At 37.7% G+C, this 24634-nt stretch overlaps 1 protein-coding gene across 1 annotated transcript in view; it reads right to left on the bottom strand.

Moving 5' to 3' along the window:
* Window positions 1–24634, bottom strand: part of LOC113544831 (adhesion G protein-coupled receptor A1) — a 180309-nt gene that overhangs the window by 145286 nt on the left and 10389 nt on the right. Inside the window, exon 2 of the mRNA XM_026943850.3 lies at window positions 15026–15097. Coding sequence (XP_026799651.3) covers window positions 15026–15097 — 72 coding nt within the window. The remainder of the gene's footprint in view (window positions 1–15025; window positions 15098–24634) is intronic.

Genomic DNA, 24634 nt, shown 5'->3' on the forward strand with positions numbered 1-24634 from the left:
TCATCTTCAGTAAGTACTTTGTCCTGGTCAAGGCAGTGATGGATCCAAAAGCCTATTCCAGGAGCACTGGGTGTATGGCTGGAATACACTCTGGACGAGACAACAGTCCATCTCAGGGCACCATACACACACATATTCATACACTCATTCACACCTAGGGCAATTTACAATAATTCAACCAATCCACCTATCAGCATGGAAACCTTGGGCAACATTACATGATCACATACTTGCTGATCCTTCTGATGGTGGGTGTGTGCACATTTGTGGGAATGTGATAGAAATTAAAATCTCATTTTTACTTAATTTTGACCCCTTTTTCATCTTATTAATTGTCTTAAGTTATATACCTAGAAAGTTTTTTTATTCCCTAAGGAAGTGAAAGCACATTAAGCTGTAGTATTAATCTAATTTTAGATTGATTGACCCATACAGAACATGGGGTTAATGTGCACTTTGACTTACGAGCGCCTCATAGTTCCACAGAGTAACTCACCGATGTTCGAGTCAAGTTTCAAGTCATGGACTTTTAGCTATAACTATAGGCGTTTTATTACACATAATTAAATCACTGTAATCGTATTTATAATGAAAGCACTGCTGTGCACATTGTACAGGGTAAACTAGCATATCCCTATTAAATATCAAAAACTATACACACTAAGAATATCACACTTATTTGTCCACATGTATTAAGAGCAATAATAATAAAAAAAAATCATAGTATCATAATTTAATTTGTTACATAGTTAGATAACACCCTTGTTATCCAAACTAACCAATATTTCTGGGTGTGTTTTAAATGCTTCTTATAAAGTTTCTTCTTATAAAATTTCTTATAAATTTATATTGAGGTTATAATTGAAGCATGGGCATTTACAGGATAAAAAAGTCCAGGGCTTGTAAAGGAGTCTTTTCTTTAACATATCAAATTCAGAACCTAGATGAACCCAAGTCTTCATTAACCAATTTATTTGGGACAAATGTAAGTTTTTAACCAAAATGTTTTGAACCTGGGCCTAAGAGAACTTCCAACTGTTGAACCATTAAAACAATATACCTCATCTAATGAAAATACATATTGTGGACACTGGGTCTCATTAAATGTAATGATTTCATTAAACAAATTTACAAATCAGTTATTCTCTACTGAATAACATTGACAGAGTCTATTGTTAATGTCAGTAATCTCAAGTCTTACTACATTACTAAACAACAGCTCAAGCAGAACCAGACAGAAACAGCCTAGAATATAGTCTGAAACAGTCTCAAACAGTCTCAAACATTTTGTAGTGGAGGCTCTTCTATTGGTCATGTTTTATGTTGGTTCAAGATAATAATCTTATTGCATACCACACTGACCTGGCAAGAGAGTTAACAAAATTTACTTATTTAATAATAGTTTTAATGATGTAAGGACATAGTGAATGAGACGTCCCTATCGGAAAACGAATGATTGACAATGACCAACACTTCAATAACTGTATTAATGTTGGCTTCCTAAAGATTTTCACCTTGCAAATTTCTTTGTTGGGGTGGACATGTCATGTGTTTCTAGAGAGAAAGTAAAAGCTAACCTTAGCCAGCTACATAGTGTGTAGTGACAAGAGACTGTATGTTGACAGAACGGGGCTCTAGAGAGAAACTGTTTTTCTCTCAATCTGCCTCTTAAAAAAAAAAAAAAAAGCAGAATATAGCCTTATGACAAGACCCAGTTTTCATATGCAGCATACCACTATGGTTTCATATTATTCTTTTTGATAAACAAACAGTCTATATTTATTACAAAGCATTTCACAGAGCAGACTGTTCTCTTCTCCACCTCTTTCTCTGCATCACAGATGAAAGTTCAGAATTCCAGCACAACGGTTCGTGCAGCAGGTAAAAAAGAACACACTCATGCGAGGTATGATACATTCTTAATGGTGGTTTAATAAGTTATCTGAGAAAGGTCATACATCATATAATCACACACATCATACACTTATTTTTGTTTCAGTAGCAACCAAGTTTGTTAGCCAAAGTTAGCAAATATTAGAAATGTTGGCCAAAACTCGACTTAAAAAGTTTTCAGAGGTGGATGGGTGTGTACTGGTGTCATACACACTTACAATGATTTCTCAGGGCTTGTTGACTATGAAAATTCCTTAACATAGGATATGCAGGATTGCGTATCCCAGTAAGGGCGCCATCACCTCACATTTAAACACAATATCGAGCAAAAATGGCAAAAAAAAAGGGTACAAAAGTTTTTTAAAGTTATTGAGAAATTCTCTCTGGACAGCAGATTTTTTCATCTTATTTTGTATCAGCACTCTTTATAATGTTAATAAACAGGCCAAGCTGGTGAGTGCTAGTAGATGAAAAACTTCCTAATTTATTAGTTTTTGTTTGTTTTCATCTAGGCTGGAATTTCCCAAATTTCCCGAATCTGTGAGTCAGAAAATTTCAATTGCAACTCAAATTGCCATTCAGTCAAGTTCAAGTGTGAGTGAGTGACTCCAGGTCTCTCATATAATATAATGTTATCAGTGTTACTAAAACAAACTGAAACAATATAAATGTAGTGAAAAGTAATTTTAGTTTTCACAGAAAATGAACGTTAAGGCAAATGTGTATTCCTTACTAATGAACTAATGCATTTTCCAGTCTGGGGAAAATAGTAAGCCAGCTGTAAACACTTAAACATCTCATGCAGTGGAAGAACAAGCTCTCCAGCTGGTCAATGTCAAAATGAGATTTAAACAGAAACAATGCTTCTTCCCTTAAACTCTGTTTGACATTTATACTTTTTCCACAGCAGTCTATACTGTATCTATGTCTGGTGCTAAACTCCTGACAAACTTTAAGAGTTGCAGTTAATATTTCACCAGCAGTTGCACCCAATTAGCTTCCACCCTCACAGTGTGTGTGTATGTGTGTGTGTGTAAAACTCCCCATGCGTGCTCATTCAGCCAAGTTGCTACACCACCCGCTCCCACTGTGACATTAATGTGGAGATTTATGGCCTAATGGTCACACTCACACACAGAGAGGCCTTGGAGAAAAATGCTAGAAAGACAGAGTATGTGTGTAGGTGGAGAAAGTAAAAGACATTGTATGTGTGTGTATATATGTGTGTGTTGCTACTGAAGAAAAGTTTTGGAAGACCCTGCCAGAGGTCACTAGGAAGACATCTTCACTGTAAGAGGAAGAAGGTCTTAAGGAGGATGACAAAGACCTCTCTAATTAGCAGCTAACTAATACTGTTTCCACTAAACTCACGATAGCTATACGTCAGCAGCAAGTCATGCAGGAAAGATTCCACAGATGGATATAGAAACAAATTGTCTATTAGGGAGTTTCTGGAAGATAGTTGAGGATTAATCTGATTACTGTCTAAAAACTCTCATATCGTGCGAAGGGCATTTCTTTGACAGTAATAAATCCAAGAACAAAGTAAAGTGAAGAGTCTCTTCAGACTGGTGGCTTAATTAACAGTTAGATACAGTAGCTTTGATGACTGCATAAAAAAATTAATTAAAAGTGACTTTTGTTGGAGACCATATGAAAAAAATCCTATAATTATTATTAAGCCTATAATTATAATTATTATAAATTCAGTTCAATTCAGGTTCAAAACAAACAGAGCTTTTATTGTGTAGTGTTGCCAGTATACTGGTAATGATGCTTGTTCTGGGCAACTCAGTTATCTGAGGTAATAATCAAATAAGATCAGATTCCCCCCCACACACACAGGAAGAGTTTTCATGGCACTAATGAGCTAAAGAGAGATGAACTGCTGTTCTGGAGAGCTGAGAATGGAACATATTCACAAACTGAGTCATCCACACACACTTGCTTCAGCCATCACTCTGAGCTCAGAGGAAACCTGCCTGTGTAACAATGTCACTTAGGTGTCTGTGATGACATCACTGTCTGAAATACTGCTTCCCCTTCCTGTTTCCTTCCTAGACATGAGCCAGACATTACAAAGAGCTCTCAGTTGAACATACTGAGTCTAAGGGCTTGAACCTCACTCCACACGCACTACGATTTATGATCACAAGCAACAGCCACTGACCCATAAAAGCACCATTCAACATGCCAAAATGCTCTAATTCAGAGCTAAGAGCAACATCAGTGACAGGAAGAATGCTCCATTCATCACACTTCATCCTAACCGTAGTTGGCGCATAATCGTTTTCTGACAATTTCAATTCAGAGCACATCTCTGATGTGATGCATTTTTATTTCTACATTGAGCATAAGACCTGGAAATACCCAAGACATGTCATGTATGCTTTTTGAGAATTAATGCAGACAAGCAGGCACAAATATAGAAAATCAGCCAGCCGAAACCACAAGCAGAAATGATGCCAAGATTGCAAAATCTCACTGTAGCCTTTATTTAAAGACATCTGATTCTGATGAAAGACCACATCTGTGAGGTTTGGGGTGAAGACGAGAAATTGAACACTGAAGTGGTTAAAGGTGAAAGTCTGTCCAACTATATTCAGCACATTCATATTCATGGTAAAATATGTTAAGAGTAGTTGTTCAGTAATGTTGGGATTGTTAACCTCTGTGTATTCCTTCTAGCCAGTCTATTAGACATATCTATTTGATCCATTATGTAAGCGTACAGTAAGGGCCTACACTCATGGAAAGGTTCTTAGCTTCCAAAAATGGTTCTACTTTTTCTCATAGGAAAATATTTTGTTGTAGGTTTCTACATACAACCCTTAAGGCAGGGGTCATCAGTGGATGGACAAAGGTCTGAATGCACACCCAGCAAAGTATTTCAGTGGAACTCAGTACTTGAGAAAATTCTGTAGTCGCTCAGATAAATATATATAAAACCTGGCAACATTTCAGCAAGTTCAGTTTTCTAAACATGAGCCACCATGACCTCTGTAGCAGCTTCTCTGTTGTGGCTTATCAAATCACATACATTTCTTTAAATTATTTAGCTGAAGGCAGCTCACTGGACTAGAGATTCGCCAGAAGGCTAAAGACATTAGTTTTCATAGACTTACATGAATTTTTAAATTTTATTACCGTCTCTAGTCTGATTAGTGGACTGATCAGAGGACATGTTTAAAAAACAAAAGTAACGTCAGTCATGGGTGTCTAGGAGGTAATGCATGCTAAAGTGGGCATTTAGCACCTTCCTCCAAATGTGTTACACCAACCCCTGACGTCTGGCTGGCTTCATGTGCCTTGGAGGAAGCATGTGACAGCCTTCGCCCTCCCTGGTTGGTAGCTTTCTTGTGATTTGGACATGACCAATTTAGGGAGAAAAATGGGGGGGGAAAAGTAGTATGTGTGTATTCTCCCTGAGTCAAATTGCTCCCAAAAAAAAATGAAAATCAAAAAAAAAAAAAAAAAAAAAAAATTTTTTACATCTTACTTTTAACAATGTACATTTGATTGCTTTCCTGGTGCAATCTGTGTTAATCATCTGCTAGCTATTAATCGGTTTCAGTTGACCACAACACTGGTGTTGGATGGATATTTTTGTTTCTCAACATTATGGTTTTATAAAATCCCAGCAGTGTCACTGCTGCATTGAGAATGGTCCATTTGGTTAGCGGTGGTCCTATGCTTCTTTTCCATTTCCTTTAGCATGGAAATATATTTGATTAAATAACTGCAGGTTAGTAAAAGCTGCAACTTAATCGAAAATAATTATAGGACGCAATTTCGTGTGTTGTGTGCTTCAAACTGTAATTAGAATAAATTACATTAGTTATGTCTGATTCATATAGTGAACATCTAGTTAATATAATTTTACTCAAGGATTAAAACGCTGCAGTCGGTATTGTACATTCACATTTTCTCAGTACCTTCGGCTAATTAATTATATCTTGTAAAGCCCTATACTGAGAATGTGACCTCCACCTCTGATGCCAGGAACTCACACGCTGTTTCAGATTTGCTGATGTGCTGTTGCTCATTAGAAAAACAAGCATGATTTTTGAACTCAATGACTAGTCAGCTCCAAGAGTGACAAGGGGCAAGTCCTTATTTGTGGGCTTTTATTTACTGTAGACAGATAAGAAAAAAATCCAATGATGTTATATATAATGTCACATTATGACATACTAACCTTACTGTTATAGTAATATAGTGGTTTTGTTATTAGCATTAAGGTTCTTTCATGTTTTGTTTAGCATTCTTTTACATTTTTGTCAAGACACTGTTTGTATAATGGGTAGATACACTTTTACTGGTTACTGATCTTATGATTCACACTCCTTGCATTATGTATTCCTAGCTCCCTATTCAGTTTCTATTAAATAGTCTACTCAAAATATCACCTGCTACATCCTTTTACAGTAAAGAGTTATTGTCCAATTACAGTAGCTCTAAGCAAACAAAAATCTTGGACACAGGAAACACCTGTACTCCTGCTCATCCAGGAAATTATCCAATCAATCAATCATTTGGCAGCAGTACAATATATTCAAATCATGCAGATACAGTTAATGTTCACATGAAACAAATGAAATGGTGAAAAATGTGATCTCAGTGACTTTGACTGTGGCATGGTTGTTGGTCCCAGACAGGCTGGTTTGAGTACTGCAGAAACTGCTGATCTCCACAATAGTCTCTAGACTTCACACACAATACTCTCTAGAGTTTACATAGAATGGTGCAATAAAAAAGAAAAAAAAAGTTCAATGAGCAGCAGCACTGTGGATGGAAACAGAGAAGTCAGAGGAGAAAGGCCAGATGATTCTGTCATGGCAGTGCCAAAAGGTGCACAAATCCACTACCCATCAGCCCCAGCACATCACGTGACCAAGTCGCATGCCTCCACTCTCACCTGTGTCTCGTTATACCTTGTTAGTACCACTATTTAAGTTCTAGTTCTTCAGCATCATTTGTTGTGTGTCCGCCACATTATTGCTTATGGTCTTTATGTCTCTTGCCTCGTGTTCATGTTCATGTTCATGGTTCTTGCTTTCATGGTTTTGGTTGTTTTGTTTGCACTTTACATAAAAAATATCTGCACTTCCATCTCCCAAGTAAAACATCTGTGTAGATATTTTTTATTCTGCAGGAATCCACTTACCACTGGCTGATTTACTGTGTGCTTTTTATAATAAAGCTGGAATCCTTTTGTCTGCATACAGTTAAAATGATTGGAAATCTGCACAAAAGCATTTTAAAAGAATGAGGTCAGGTAGGCCATAAGGATAAACAAATATAAATGCCACGATTTAAGATCTGAAAGTGAAGGGATAGGCTTATTTCTACTTTTTCCCTTCTCTTTTTCTTGGTCAGAGGAGGAGAGGAGAGATGAATTTGTCCTGAGAGACATGTGCAGAGAGCTGGAGTGTGAGAAATAGGGAAGGCCGCTCCTTACTTTTTCCAGTCATACACCAGCCTATAAAATCACATCCTTAACCTTGCCATGTCAGTGAAATATTACCAATGATTCCATGGAAAATTGTCACCATCCTTTTTTTAACCTTAGTGGAGACATTTCCAAGCAAAGGCAATCTTATATCTATCTATTAGAACTTACATCTATCTATTAGAAATAACACAGCAGCTCATAGCCAAAACATTTGCCAACTATTTGTTGACTTTTTTGTCAAGGGTGCAAACACATCAACGTGCTACATCAAACTTTCTCAGGAGAAGACAAAGACCATGACTACACTCCTTCTCTGAGATATTAACACACTTAATTACACTATATGGCCAAAAGTTTGTGGACACCTGACCATCACACCCATATGTGCTCTTTGAACAGATTTAGTCCCCCATTTGCTGTTACAATAACCTCCACTCCTCTAGGAAGGCGTTCTACTAGATTTTGGAACATGGCTGTGGGGATTTGTGCTCATTCAGCCACGAGAGCATTAGTGAGTTTAGGCACTGATGGCAGGCGACGAGGCCTGGGGTGCAGTCGGACTTCCAATTCATCCCAAAGGTGTTCAGTGGGGTTGAGGTCAGGGCTCTGTGCAGGCCACTCGAGTTCTTTTACTCTAACTTTGGCAAACCATGTCTTCATGGACCTTGCTTTGTGCACAGGGGCATTGTCATGCTGGAACATGTTTGGGTTTCTTAGTTCCAGTGAAGGGAAACTGTAATGCTACAGCATACACAGACATTCTATACAATTACGTGCTTAGAACTTTGTGGAATTCGTTTGGGGAAGAACCACACATGGGTGTGATGGTCAGGTGTCCACAAACTTTTGGCCATATAGTGTAGCTACAGTAGCTAGCTCACCATATGTTATTATATTATGTCAGCTAGCACTTTTAACTTTTTCATTTCATTTCTCTGTAATTAAAACATGGGACTGGGTAGCACACTGGAGCCAGGTGAATGTTGCTGTCTTTAGGTCACACTTTTTCAAATAATTTTCCAAATATTTGTAATACCTTCTATGTGAAAAATATTATTCCATGATGTTTTGGTCATATCAACTAGCTTATGACCCACATAACAGCTTAAGTGGTATTTTAGGTGGCAAAGACTGAGTAATATTTCAGTTATACATCAGATAGACCCAGAACTTCCAGACAATCCATTTTTCATGTGTATTTTTGTCACCCACATAAAGAGCACTGAAATCTCTCCAGACAATTCGCCAAACTATTTATCAATTGCTTTTCAAGGAGACTGAGTCCATAAGAGGGAGAGATAAATGACACCACTCCAGCCAAAACAACAAGGGAACTCTTCAGGAGGAAGTCTCATTGACTGACTCCCAAAGACGGAGAAGAATGGCTGATGCAGAACAAAGAATCCCGATATGGTCCCAGAGCGATGCCCACTCAGTCAGGATGGCACTTCACTTATCATGAGTGGGGGAATTTACATTCAAGGACCTGAATGGTCAAAATACATCAGAGCTCCAAACGATGAAATATTATGTATACGTTCTGAAGGTGTACACAGGTTCCTGTAGGAGCGGAGAGAAGGCTGATGACTAACAGGAAGTAAAATGCTGAAAGCTGTACAAGACAGGATGCAGAAATTGTGGAATGATCTTGGTCTATTATGCTAAATATTTGTTCAATGTAAAAACAGCCTTTCATTTCAACAACAGACATTTTTAAGCTCTTTAATGTGGCTCTTTCAGCATAAATACACTTTAAATAGATATAAATAGTTATAAACAATATTGCTGGGAACATACATCTCTCGTCTATTTTCCTTGTAGAGGTCAGAGTCCAGGCTGTGATTATAAACGCATGAACACAGAACTGAATTTCTTCTCAAACTGCCTGAAAATAATAATAATAATAATAATAATAATAATAATAATAATGCAGCTGACTTAAAATATCATTACTGCAGTTTTTATTATTCAGATTTACCCAAAAATGACCAGTGTACATTAGAGCTATTTGGAAACTCATCTTAGCAGAGCAGTGCACACTGAACATTCAGACACTCATTTCACCATCACAGCTTTGCCTTTGACCTCTAGACTGGTAGTGTCCCATGTTCATGACTCTAGATGTGTGCTTGGTAAACATCCCCTTTATCAGACTCAGAGCCGAATCCAAATCCCAGTAGAGACTACTCTGCTTTCTCTCAGTCACAGACCAAGCTGCGAAAGCTCAAAACTGCAACCCATTTGTCCTTATGTGCAACTGTTTCCTTCACAAGCAGTCACAGACAGCAGCAGGCTCTCCCTTTTCTAACGATAAAACACGATTTCTACTATATCACAACAATAGATTAGATTAGATTTCCTTTAGGAGAAATTTGTCTTGGGTAATCGAAAGAACACAGTTGACGTTACAATACACATATACAATCAAACTACACTGACATGCAATTATACCTAGATTTGTATAAAGCGCAAAACATACACACCATACAATAACCAAACATACACATAACATACACAAATGCCATACATCAGTTATTGCACAAATGCCCTATACCTAATATTGCCCAAATACCCTACACTTAAATATTACACAATCACCACCCCCCCAACACACACACACACACACACACACACTTCATCTCTTACTGTTCAGTAATTTGATTGATAATGAAACTAAGGAAAATTTATACCTATTCAACTTACAGTTTGGTAACCTGTACCTTCTGCCAGAAGGCATCAACTCATATTCTTTATGAAGGATGTGGTTTAGGTCACAAATGATTTTAAGGCTCTGCTTCCTTACAGTGTCCTCAAATATCTCCTGAAACAAAGATGTGGGCAGCATGCCAATTATTTTTCCAGCCCTTCTAATCAGGTTTTGGAGTTGTGATCTGAGTTTAATGGACAGGTTACCAAAGCATGTTGTAATACCATAATGGATAATGGATCAATGGCTGCCCTTTTAATACAATAACATAGTGCTTTTCTCCACTCCATGGACCCTAAGCCTTCGTAAAAAATGCAAACGCTGACTAACTTGTGAGCAAACATACTCCACTTGATGAGCCCATTGTAACTGAAAATGAAAATGAATCCCTAAATACTTATATGTTGTTAGCTGCTCAACTCTCTCCCCATAGATTAAAACTGGGCTGTGGTCACCAACAGACCTGGGATCAGAAACCATTTCTTTAGGTTTTTTGACATTTAACATCAGCTTGTGCCCCTCACACCACTGCAAAACCTCTTCTATCTCTGACTTTTACATGGCAACATCTGAATCTACTGTCAATATAATGAGTATGGTTGTGTCATCCGAAAATGTAATATTTGAGATATGGTCTGAAATAAGGCATTCGACATTCTAATAATAAGACAGTGATTACCCATAATTGATATAATACCAAACAACTGATTAAGCATTAGTTACTACAAAGATAATGTATTTAAATATGAGTCATTTTGTACAATGCTACCTTTGACCGTGGCCTGGTTGTTGATGCCAGATGGGCTGGTTGGAGTATTTCAGAAACTGCTGACCTCTTGGGATTTTCATACACAACAGTCTACAGACTTTACATAGAAAGGTCCAAAAAAACAAAAAAAATCCAATAACGGCAGTTCTGAAGACAGAAACCCCTTATTTATGAGAGAGCTCAGAGAGGACTCGCCAGACTGATTCAAACAGACAGGAAGGCTATGGCTAAAACCCGTATCTGCATGATTTTTTGCACTTTGCTGCCATTACATGATCGCGTGGCTGGATAAATGCATGTATGTGCAGGTGTACAGATCGCATGCATACAGATACAGTGTATATACCCTATAAACTCACTAAACATTTCATTATTTCAATTTCAATAAATTTCAATAAAGTAGTAAAGTAGGTTCATATGAAGTCACATGAGAACTTAGCATTAATATTGTTCTCTTTACACTAACTATCTGTTAGTTGTTGGGGAACTGCATTTTTAAAGCAAGAAAGCTTTTTAAGCATAATAAGAAAATGAGGAAAATGTATGGAGGTGATGCGGGCTGCAGAGTGGAACAAAACTGTAGCTCTAATTAACAGATCATTAGCTTAATTAATGTGACTAAAGCATGCATACTGGAGAGTTCCCATGTTATTTTTCAGATGATTAAACTTACTTATCAGTTCATCAGCACTGTAAGAACCAGCAGTTAGTACACAGATTGCATCAGAGTCATGCATCTTCCTTTATTAATAACAGCTGTATTGATTGTCTGGGGAACTCATTAACCCTTTTTATATACATTTTGGATCATGTGTTAATGCTCAAATGCCACAAAGTAAACTTGATGAAATGAAATACTGCTCTGTGACTTTTTTTTTGTGAAGACCCCAATGCAAACCATATAGTCTAAGTCTTAACAATGTTCATATTCTACACAAAATGGCACATTTTATCCACAGTGCGACACCCCCTGTTGACAGATGCAGCAGCAGCTAGCGGTGGCGTTATCCCTACGACGAGCACCTGAGGCTGGTGCAGTGACAGACTCTGGCAGCTGGTACATAAGGCATCAGTATTGTGGCCTGGGGCAGGAAGGCCATTCTACAGTATTTTAAATGGACTTCAATCTGGCTGCACATCAAATGTTTGATTATGAGAGGTGTCATGGTAAAGAGTGTAGAGAACTGCCAGATCACTGCCAGATGCTAATAAGAAATTGCAGAATGTGGAAAAAAAAATGGGCCATGTTAGAGGTGAAAATATAATATTGTGAAATAGTATAATTTTATATGACTATCCTTTCAATATTAACCAAAAGTAAAAAAAAAACAAAAATCTGCCAGTTTTATATATTGTACAGTTTTGGCATGGATGCACATGGCGTATCCTGTTCCTTTAATGCAGTTTCTTAGTGATCCAAATTCTATAAGAGTACTATCTATGCTTTAGCCTACAAGCGTAATGGGCTTTTTATATCCATATAAACTGAAAATCAACACTAATAGATAGAGTTAGGGCATGCTGAGATCTGCTGCAGAATCTTTTTTTTTTTATTTACTGCATCTGTTCGATTCCAGGAACATCACTTTGGACGTGTTCAACAGAAAACCTTGTTATTCGAAATACTTTTATAATGGAAGTCTAATGGGCTGTATTATTGGTTATGTGTAACCAATATTTCCTGTTCTTTTCTCAGTACAGAGAAACATGATAAAAGTATTGCCCATGGTAATCACAAACACTCTACAGACATGACACAGGCAGAAGAGCTTGAAAAACCTATTTGCTAAATAGGTTTTAATAACTTGTGATTTGTTTTTCTCTTTCTGGTTACTGTCTGTTTTCTCATAATCCTTGCAAACAATTACCAAAGCAGCTGAATTTAGTAGCAAACACTGAAAGAGCAGCAGGAATAAAATGAAAGAATGTCCATTATCATCTATAATATATTGTATCCTTGTTTGTTGCATAAACGTATATCATTGTAAATGATTATTATGAAATTCTTAGAAAACACAATTGTATGGTTTCCAGTCCATATTATTCAGTCATGATGTTTTCACTTTTACTATGCTGAAGGTGAACCTCGGCTGAGATAATCTTTAGCTCAGCATCAGAATTTCATATTACATATGTCTAAAGCATTATTGTTTTAGAGTATTCAGTCTATTCAAGGATAACTTGATAACAAAAAAACTGAACAATTAATGAAATTAATATTAGCAACCTAAAAATAATAATAATTGTGGAGCACCCCTTCAGAGGACAACTGAGACTTGTTTTTTTAATGTTATTACGTACACTCCTGGGCAAAAAAAAAAAAACGAGCCAAGCCCAAAATGGCAAAATATTAAGCTTTTAATGGTCTTAACAACAAATCATTGGTCAGGAAATTAGCAAGAATTAAACAAATAGATAAAGGAACTTAGTATGGGATAGCTTTTCCCTTTGATTACTTTAAATGTTTAAGCCTTATGGCTCTTGATAGGCTGCATCAGGTATAGCAGATAACCAAATACTGACTAATCTGGTTAGACTTTTAAGAAAAAAAAACTTCCCAGAAAATATTTTTGTAAAATTTCATACACCCAGACATTTGTTTGAGTATGAATTTTACATCAAACATTTTAATCATGATCATGATTTTCCTTTTGCATACAAGAAGATTATATAAGTAAATTTCCTGTTTCTAGCTTCTCCCCAAACAGTTCACTGCAGCGAAAGTAAATGAGCAGCGGGGGCACAGGAGCTCTCAGGAGTGCGTTTGTTTAATTCTTGCTAATTTTCTCACCAATGATTTGTTGTTAAGACCATTAAAAGCTTAATATTTGCCATTTTGGGCTTAGCCCATTATTTTTTGCCCAGGCGTGTATTTCACAATGTAACACAAAGCAATTAGGTACTATATAAAAAGGTAGGATACAAACAATGGTAGTGTAACAGACATACAACATACTAAAAAAAAAATATCTACAACATCTATAACAGGATCACTTGGTATCATTTGGTGTGTGGTACATTTTTGAGGGGAGGTTATTGATGAATTATGTTTATATTTAATCAGACTCATTTGCATAAATAATTGCAATAATTTTTAAAAAGTTCAAATACAAAAAAATACTTGTAAGAATATCAGTAATCAGCTGGCAAAGATGGATTGTAATATGTATTGCTTTAAAAATGACCCTATCTTGCCTTAATTAACTTTACTGTCATTGCACAGAATGCAAGCGCTAGTACAACTAAATGCAATTTAGCATCTAGTTAAATAGTGCACTAGTAGTAAAGTGCAGAGTAAGCAGATAGTAACTGAGATCTTTGATTTCCAATTTCTCAGGATAGTTTTCTAGACACTGGTTAGTGCTATCAGAAGTTCTCTGCTGCTTGGCTAAAACTACTAAGTCTATAAATAAATCAAAGATTTCTTTGAAGTAAGTGTGAAAAACAATGAAGCCAAGTGTTTCACTAAATATGAAGCGTTGACGCGCTACCCCACATTAGCTCCCGCTCTGCAACACTCTCCTGCTGGAATCATGCTAGTCTCTCACATTTCTTCATGTTTTTGTTTGGCATTCAAACCAGAGCAAAATATCACACGATGCCCTTTGCATGTGCTATTCTCATTATTTCTGTTGGGTTTCACAGTTGGTGGCAATCTGCACCAAAGTGGCCTGTCAGTAAAATGTGAATAGCTGCTGTGAAAGGCCCTTTAGAATGTCAGGGTGGCCGTCTGGGTGATGGAGCTTAATTAAAATCAAGGTAGGGGGAGTAATCAATAGGACCACACATGCTCCTGGTCTGTTAGCTGCTCATTACTTGATCTTTTGTGAAAAATTCATCCATGGCCTGCTGGCAAACATTACATGGCCTGTGGAGCAGGCAACCTAATCCTATTGATTGACACACTGATTAAATACGCATCGTTTTGGGATCATCAGTACCAAGTGCATTGCTCAGACGGACTTCACCACAGAGATAAAAACACAGACAGTTTAATCCTGGGAAAGAGATTCAGACATGGAGCTGAAACCCTTGGATTCAAAAGAATAACAAGCCAGCTATTGGAACCAATCACTTCTTACAAATGGGACTCATTTGAGCTATCAGCAAGCAGTACAGTGCAGACTGTGTGCCAACACTTCTGTGCTAAAATCATTTGTAGCACGTTATTAATGCTCATGGAAAGGTTAAATGTACTCACAGTCTCTCCAGAGAGTGTAAGCCGAAGAAAGAGGCGTTTTTCACTGTTGAGATTTTGTTATTGCTGAGGATCCTGAAGGGGAAGAGAAAATGAGCATCAGCAAAATCATGCAAATTCATAAATAAAACATGACCATGTCATTTTTTCACCCACACTGTGTGATAAATCTTCAGACTACCATTTTTGCTACTAGACAAGATATTTATATGGATTTCTGAGCATGCTATAAATGTCTGAGGCACTGCTTATTGGAGTATTTATTACTATGTATGGTAATGTAATGTAAGACACCTCAGACGAGCACATCCTGCACAAAACACCCTGCACTACCCCAATCTTAAAGAAAAAAGTTTTAAATTCAAACATTGTAAACTTAGTTATTGCGCAAACTAATTAAAAGTAAATAGTGCGGTATAACAAATAAATAATAACAAAAATAAGATATAAAAAAAGTATAAATGCTAATATACTAGGTCTAATATATTTAAAAATGAATTCACACACACAAAAAATCCTTCAATCCTTTTAAAGTGTGCAAGGCTCATCATCTGTGATGGAGATTCCAAACTGCCATATTTTGGTTTTAAACTTTAATGACCATGCTATTTTCAAAATAATTTTTAAAAAATAGTAGTTAAAGGTTTTATTAATGTTTTTTTTTTTTAAATGACTCAGTTATATCAGCTTCATAGTGAAGAGCAGTTTCAAAAACTTAAAAAAAATTAAGAAAGATTAACAAACATCTCACACTTCTGTGCTCATTCATCAGGTCGAAACGTGATGTTAAGAAATGATGTTATGTTAAGAAAGCAAAACTATGTAGTTTGTCGCTGTTACTCGGTTGATGAAATGTTCTTACCTTTTACAAGCTACCTGACTTAAAAGTAGCAACCACCTCATTATGGGAAATGTAGTTACACTTATGGATTTGCTCTGACTCACACATTGTTAAAATTTGTAAATATTTTACTGAATATGTGGTGTGTGACAGTGGTGAGCCAATTACTTAACTACAGACACAGCTGTAGTTTACTTTTGGCAAGTCTATGCTGTCTTGATTTAGCCCTAAATATACACCTTTAGCCCTTTTCTGATGGGATTAAATTTTCAGGTGGACTAGGTAATCCCTTCACTTGTAGGTGCTACTCTGTGATCTGGATTGGCCAAGTTTTTTTCACCCTCTGAGAAAATAACAGACTCAATCACTGTTTTTTGCACAACTCTGCCGTGTTAAAACTATACTCTCTAGATGTGATCTACGGTGTAGATCTGCACCTGGTAGAATAGTGCACTGAGGTGGATTGGCATCCTATCCAGTGTGTGTGTCCCCTTTTAATTTATTTATTTACTTTTCTGTAGTTAGATTTCATTTGTCATAATTTTCATACTCATTGTTAAGTCAGTTTACCAATGGTGTACAAAAGCTTGGGTTATAAAATAATGAGAGAAAGTAACAGATGTCTGGAGAGTCTACAGTAGGAGTGGGCAAAAATATCATATCACGATACTTAGACATTCTAATGATACACGATTTGTATCATAATATATGTATATGCAACCAGCAAAACAGTAGTGCTGCATTTTAAAAAAAACTGTTAAAAACTGAGCTTAATAATACTTAAATTTAATGTGGGGTGTTAAAAATTATTAACAAGGAAAATAAGGGAACATAAAAAAAATATGATTTAAAATTTAATTTTCCCCATTTGGGTCACCTACCAAATCCCACCCACTAGCCAGCTCTTCCCTATCATACAACAGCTACCAAGTACTTAAATAAATAACACATAATCCCATACATTTGCTCATTTAGCTGATGCAGGATATAACTGAGCTGAAGGTCATGGGTCGTACTCAAAGATCCAACCATGGTAGTTTCATGGTGCTGGGATTTGAACACACAACCTTCTGATCTGTAACTCAAATCCTCAACCACTGAGCCACCACATCATGCTCAACTAGCATTGATTCAACCACTTCTACCACTGAATTAACTCCAATACAAGACTGCATTGACTAAACGCAAACTGGTTGAGCTAGTTGTGATTTTTTCTCGGAAAAGTGTTTTGTAATATAATTGGTCAAAAGACCAATGTTATATAGTCTTATTGTCCAACCCTAGTCCACCGAGTCTTGTTTAAAGGCCAGCACATAAGATTTGCTACTGAGTGTTACGCAAGTGCTGCAAGAGATGTTAGCTCCAGACTCCATGTTCACTCACACACAAGTCTGCAGGAGCACAAAACAAAGACCAGATATCGATTTATGCTGTTCACAGAAGCAATTGTCATAATGTCCTGTACATTTTGGCTCTGAACAACAAACCTAATACCTACTTCCGTTAGTACACTGCTGCCTGAAATATTAACGTTAAGTCGACAGAAAGAGAGACAAAAAGAACAATGTTCACAAGGTCTGGAAGTTCTTGTTAAATCTGAGACAGGCTGTTACCTGCTGAGACACAGAGAGGATGATAGGCAGAAAAACTGAAGGACAGCCAGAAAGAAGACACTGAAGTGTGATAAATGTCATGCTTAGTCTCTCGCCCTTGTGCTCATTATTTCAGCAGTATGGTGAACAATTGCATTTTTGGACTTCACATCTGCAGGAATATTGATCACAGAGGTGAGACATTATATCATCCTGTCACCTGATGTGCTGCTCACTCAGGCATGCTAGCATGCATCACAGTGTGTGTGTGTGTGTGTGTGTGTGTGTGTATGTATATGTCAGTGTGTGTGTGAAGGGGAGAAAGCCTGCTTTACATGCACTATGTGAACAAGAACTCCATCTCTACCCTACACACTGACACCAGAGCTAGCTCCTTCATCCTCCTCCTACCTTTCCCAAGGTCAGGCGCAGCTCTAGGGAAGCAGCTGACCGTGCATTGTGAGTGTGGAGCTGAATAAAGATTATAAGTTCCTATGCGGCAGCTCTTACAAAACATATTTGTAAGCCGCTGAGAGAGCAAATACACAGACCAGTACCACATGTGGTCTATTAGCAACACAGGAGTGAACAAGGGTAAACGTGTTCAAGGTAGTGCACCTCTACTCCTGAGCAACCCAGAGAGAATAAATAAAAAATAACAAACTGAAGAAAAGGCAGCAAATAATAAACTCTCCAGATGTGCTTTATCATGTACTTTTGACTCAGTACCTGGTAGATAAAGTTCCAACTTCAATGGTAAAGAACTCTTTAGGGAAAAAGAACTCTGGGAAACGAAGTGTTTGGAGTGAGACTGTAGCACGGCACAGCTGTAATGTAAAGGGCAATGATCATCTCCCAGAGGCTTTCTGCTGTCTGACGTCATGCCCATGCTTTTGCATGCTTTCTCTCACACTCTATTATATTTTATCTGAAGCTTATCTGTCTGCTAGAAGAGAAAACTTTAGGACAGAGGTTCTCAAACCCTTTTCAGACCACCTTATAATTATAGAATTGTAATTCAACTACTTTATGCCCCTTTAGGCAAATACGTACCATCATATTTATGTATTGGAGCCACTCATTTATTTATTTATTTATTTATTTATTCATTTATCACAAGGTACCAGGGTCAATTTAGCGTAGCTACAATTACATATAATATAGGGCAGGACGTTGCTGCAGCAGGTAGCATTGCCACCTCAGAGCTCCAGGGTCTTGAGGTTGAGCCTGAGCTCTGTTTACTGTCTGAGTGGATTTTTTGCAGTACCGGGTTCTCCAGTTTCCTCCCACTTCCAAAAAAAACATGCCGGGAGGTGAATTGGCTATGCTGCATTGCCCCTGAGCGTGAATGGGTGTGCATGGTGCACTGCGGTGTGTGTTCCCACTTTTTTAAATTACAGTTAGATTTCATTTGTCATAATTTTCATACTTGTTCTCAAGTTCTTGAGCCTTAGAGTATAAAAATAACTTATTAACTTACTAGAAAAGACAGGAGTCCGAGGACCCTGCTTGCCAGAACCATGACATTGGTAAAAATTCACACACAAAAACACGCACATGCATCCAGGTGCTGGTGTCTTGTAACACATCCTGGCCCAAGAATGGAACTGCTTGACTCATGTTTTCCTGCATCATCTCATCATGGGCACTATATGGTCATAACTAATGATTCAGAGCCTCCTCAGGTAACACACACCTAATCCAATGCACTGTTTGCTCATTTACAGCTATTCAGCTCAGACCAGTTTTTTATGAAGAAAGGCTTCCAATACAGTTCAGAGATGTGTTAAAAATTAAGTAAGGGTGTATATTGCGTATTTAGTCAATTTGAAATGTGTTTAACCTCTTACTGCTGTTCATTTGGGCATACAGTCTTTGGCTGGATGAGAGAAGATGAGACTTTCAATAATAGTCAGGTAAAGTTTAAATACCCCAACATAATATTTAAGTATAGTAACGAAGTATAATTACTCAAGTATTTTCCACCCCTGCCTGGGAACGCTGGGTGTGAGGCAGGAATGCACCCTGGACAGACACCAGTCCATTTTAGGGCACCATGTACACACACATTCACAGACTCATTCACATCTAGGAGCAATTTAGTGATCTAATGCTGTGTTCAAGGCAAGGTTGCAGCTTGTAGTTCCCTGTCTCTAACCAGTAAAACCCACAGAAAATGCCCCCTCAACTTGAAATGTCAACTCATCAATGTAAGGTTGTCTTCTCAGCTACCAGTTCCTTCCTTGTTTACAGAGTGACATCAAATCAACATGGCTGCACACACAGAGTAACAGAGTAAACTGCCCCTTCTCTAGTTTAAATGAGTTTATAGCAGTACTGGCTTTAGATCAGTTAGACACAGTACTAATCACTGTTTTAAGAAGGTAATCAGCAATGTTACAGTTATCACTCATATAACTAACATTAGCTGGCTAGTCTGTTGCTAATGCTACTCACTATTGTCCCCTGGCTGTTGTTGCTGTACTGCAATTTCAGTCCAAAATGTTGCATAAAATATTTGAAATATTCATGAAGGCATCCATGTTTTTTTTCCCACTTCGCATGTCAAACATGCAGAGACGTCATTACAACTGCAAATTACCGCTTACAATGCACCAGGAATGCAACACAATCATGTACTGTACAGTACACCAAAATTATTTCCTTTTCAACATCCAGAGATCAACTGTGGGTTACAGGTCACTGCTCAATAGTAGTAGCTTGGCAGTGCTGGGATCTTAACCTCAAACTACCACTACTGGGCATGAACAAAACCCCTTAAGCATCAGCATGTCGAAGTGCAGTGTATTTAGCACTGGCTCTATTCTCAGTGCTCAGTTGATTTCTGTGACTATATTTCAGACCAAGGAATGAAAGACCTTTGCAACTACGTTTTCTATGTCCTGCCTCTTCCCACAACATCCTCAGCAATTTATTCAGTTATTTTCTGGCCTTCTTAAATCACATAAATGTAATGTGTAATTTCTAAGCTTGTATAATATCTGTATGTCCAAGGTCTTATGAGTCATTGTGTAGCTTTAATATTTCCTCAGTATGAAGGCAGACTGAATCTCTTGAATCTTCATTTATGTAGTGTGAAACGGAACAGGACCAAATATAAAAACAAACTGAAAATATCGATTTTGCTCAAATTCAGACATGGGTAAGAGTGTGAGAAGTGAGAAGAGTCTGCAACTGCTTATCATACATGTGTAATGAGAAGTAAAGTTTAGATTCTATACTATGTGTAAATATATATGTTATGTAATGTACTAGAGATGTATTGCTTGCAACTCCAACAGAGCAGTAAAATAATATTATACAGCAATCAAATGGATGACTGGGTTAGTTTCTGTAAAGTTCAGTTAGTAACCCCTCTCTCTCTCTCTCTATTTCTCTCTCACTCTCAGACTAGAAAGCATGGCAGGAACAGAGGCTCTGTGTTTGTGCAAACTCAAGCGTTTGACTGCGTGCAGCACCGTGTCCATGGCTCCGTTTGGCCAGAGGAAGCTCAGCTGCTCCTCGACCCCTCATGCCTTTTCCAGGCCTCTGCACAACGTCCAGGAAATCGCAGGCAAAACATAATTGTACATTATGTAAACAGCACATGCCGAACATCCAGAGTGTCCTTCCAACTTTCTATTTACAATATCAATTATGCTCTCCCAGGATAAGCAGCTTTCAGAGACAGAGAGGCAGAGGACAAATCAAATATTGTCTCGCCGGGGCTGCCGGAGCAAATGGTCTATGTCATTGCACTCTGTGTTTCTCTGATCGCTTCCATCAGGAAGGGGTGCGCAATACACACACACACACACACACACAACTCTCTCTCATAGACATTCCCATATACAGTATGTAGCTGACAGTACAAAGAGGCCCCCTTTTAACTGTGTGTGTGTATGTGTCTGCGAGTTTTAGAGTATGCAGCAGCCTCTGTAGAGCCTTTGTAGATTTGCCTGGTGTTGGTCTTCCTGGGTAAAACTAAGAGTCAAAGCTTAGACTTAATTCACACACTCCCTATTCCCTATCTCCACTTTCAGCGGTCCACAGCTGGCCAAACCCCTTGAGAAGCACTCTCAAAACAGCCTCGGGACATTCAGCCATCCTACTGCATTATTATAGGGGTGGAAGAAATGAAAATAACCCAAACTTCAGCCCTTGGTGGGCACAAGTCACACGGACCAAGTAGGGTAGAAATCAAGATTTGAACTATTACAAACATGCTGAGCGGACAGCCCAGTTCTTTCCAGCCTCAGCTCCAAACCCTGTGTTATTCTGTAATATCAGGTTTCTTGGAATGGCTAACCAGAATAACATATTTCAAATAGGCTAACATTGATGTTGGATGTGAATCAGACATAGTTCAGATGGATATTAAGGAGGCTGTAGACTTGGAGGAGGAGAGAGTGTGGCACATCTGGTTGGACAATGCAAAGAGGCAATTCTAGCTATTTTAGCCACTAGCACTGCAGGACTTGTTTTTTTTGTTTGTTTTTTTTCTTTGAGCGTTTCCACATTGTGGATTGGTTACATGTTGTTGCAGTTGGCTTTGAAAACTGTGACAAGATAACATTGTGCTCTGTGAGAATAAAGCTATCCTGCAGTCGAGCAATCCTGTAGTTAAAGACAAACAATAACTGTTGATACAGTGGCTCAGATTAAAAAAAGAAAAAAAAACATAAAGCATGTCACCACTACAAGGTCATCAATTTGCATTATAGCTGCCTGTAAACACAAGGCAATACCTTTCAGCACATTATCAGATGATGGCCTGTATGAATCCTCTCTCTGGAGAGCTGATAACATTCCTCCTCTCATAAGCTCACCCCCACAGACAGAAGCCGCGCTCTCAGGATGTTAACCCGGCTGCTTTACGATGTTTAGGAAAGCTGGAGCGCACAACACACTTCTGAGAGCCTGGGCCGCCAGTGGTCCAACAGATTTATGAGCGTTTAAATAACTTAACTATTTATTATGTCCAGACAAAGGGAGGCAGAGACAACAGTGAAGTAACGGATGCTTGGCAGGCTCCCTATTTTCCTTTCCTTATATTCTCAGATAGTGAATAGTCTGAACACTATCAGACACATTCTTAACTTGTCTGAAGGATACAATGGGATTTATGAACTTTTGTTATAGGCATGTAAGTGTTCGAGATTATACACATTTATTATACAGAGGGAATGGCTCAAAGAAACATTTCTGTTTTGTCTATGCATCATACATTGTGTTCTTTGGATAATACTCTTTGACATATCTCTCAGAGAGAGCTTAGTAGCAATAACTCAGCAGTCTGTGAACTTTTCTGAGAGTGAGAGTTCATGGATTTGATACAGCACAATTGCCTGCCTGAGGTTATTCACTTTGGAAATTAGATAAAAGGCAACATATATCAACATCTGTAGAGGCATCAAATGTTCAACTGGTTTCAATAATACCATGTGGGAAAAGATTTGATTTTATAATTTTCAATACTTTCAATGCTGCATTTTAATAAGCCAACACTAATCTGACAGTGCTTGCCTACTGGCGAATCAATTTGCGTGTGCTAATATGACTGGGATGGTGAGCAGCAAGTGCACGGGGTTTTTTTTTTAAATGGTATTTCAAAGGTATTTCAACTTATGGAAAAAATGACTTTTTAACCTTGCTGAAGATGTGCAGCAAACAGACAAAATAAAACTGTAAACAAAAGGTGTTATAAATCCCTCTACTGCAAAACAGCAAGCAGAAGCAACTTGGCTAAGCATCTGGCCAACAAGCATCATGACCTCTAGACCTCTTGGCAGGTTAGATGGCTAAATTCTAGGAAGGTTTTGTAAATATAAAAAACATTTTTATGGCTATGATCAACTGTATTTTTTGTGTGTGTAGTGTCTCAGGATTGCCATCACTCCTAATTCCTAGTCTAATATTTTATGTAGACTAATTTTAAAAGAGAATGATTAAATAGGTGATAGGTGTTAAATTCACAGAAAGCTATAACCTCACTTTATGAACTCATGTCATTTAACAGTAAATGCACACTGCACACAGTGCAAAATATCACACTACACTCCCCAGGCCTTTAATCACTGCATGTGGGATACTATTTTTAGCTTTACAACAGTGATATTTGGTGACTTACAGCACTCAGCTATAAATCAATTGATATGCTTGGTTTTGTTCCTGTCACTTTATAACAAATCTTTTATGGAACTGGTTGCAGAAACTGATCCAAATAGTAAAAAAATATCACTGTAGCCATATTCATGAGGTGGCGCCTGTAATAAAATGTCCCCTCTGTGACAAAAATCTTGTCATTAATGCCTTAATCAGTCTGCAATATCACACTCTTCTAATGGGCTCCCAGTGAAAACACAATGTAGGTAAACCATAGCAACAAAATTTTAAGACCTCCAAAGCACTCATCTTAGTGAAAAATCTGGTGTGAATTTAAATGCTGTATAAGCGCATCTTATTCTGCCAAAAATGCTTTTGAGCTGCTTTCTGTGCAATTAGACTGGTTTATAATTGATCCTGCAAAGTTTTTTCTTTTTTTAGCCCCATCACCATTCTCGTCATAACAAAGTTATGCCCATGCATCATGACAATCCTAATATAGCATCATCATCTGTTTTGAATTAATACCTAAAACATTTTCATTTTCATTTTTATTTACATTTATGCCAACTGGCAGGTGCCCTTATCCAGAGCGACTTATAGAAGAGATATGAAGTCTATATCAATAAATACATCCACATACTGGTTCACTAGGTCACAGACTAAAAATATCATCAGTCTAAAAAACTCTTGGGGAGGTAATACAGTAAGAAAAGCAGACAGACAACACAATTCTTTTTACACGACATATAATGGATTTGAGCATTCAGATTTTAAATGGATGTTATTAGTCTAGCTGATATTCATCTACGTATATATCCTATGTTGTCATAGTCAGTTAACAAATAATCCACTAGTGGCATGTCCAAAGTTGTACAGATGTGGGTGGAATATGGGGAGAAAGTGTGACAGCAGCAAACTTCTGATTTGTTCCTTGGTTTAAATGAATGACCATACATCGGCATTATTAAATCCTGTATTGGCTATCTTGCTCACTCACTTTCAATAACACACAGACAGTAACTCAAGCTCAGGATCAAACCTGAGAGCTGCAAATCAGCAATGCACCACCAT

This window comes from Pangasianodon hypophthalmus, chromosome 3 (genome assembly GCF_027358585.1).
Source record: "Pangasianodon hypophthalmus isolate fPanHyp1 chromosome 3, fPanHyp1.pri, whole genome shotgun sequence".
Lineage (NCBI taxonomy): Eukaryota > Metazoa > Chordata > Actinopteri > Siluriformes > Pangasiidae > Pangasianodon > Pangasianodon hypophthalmus.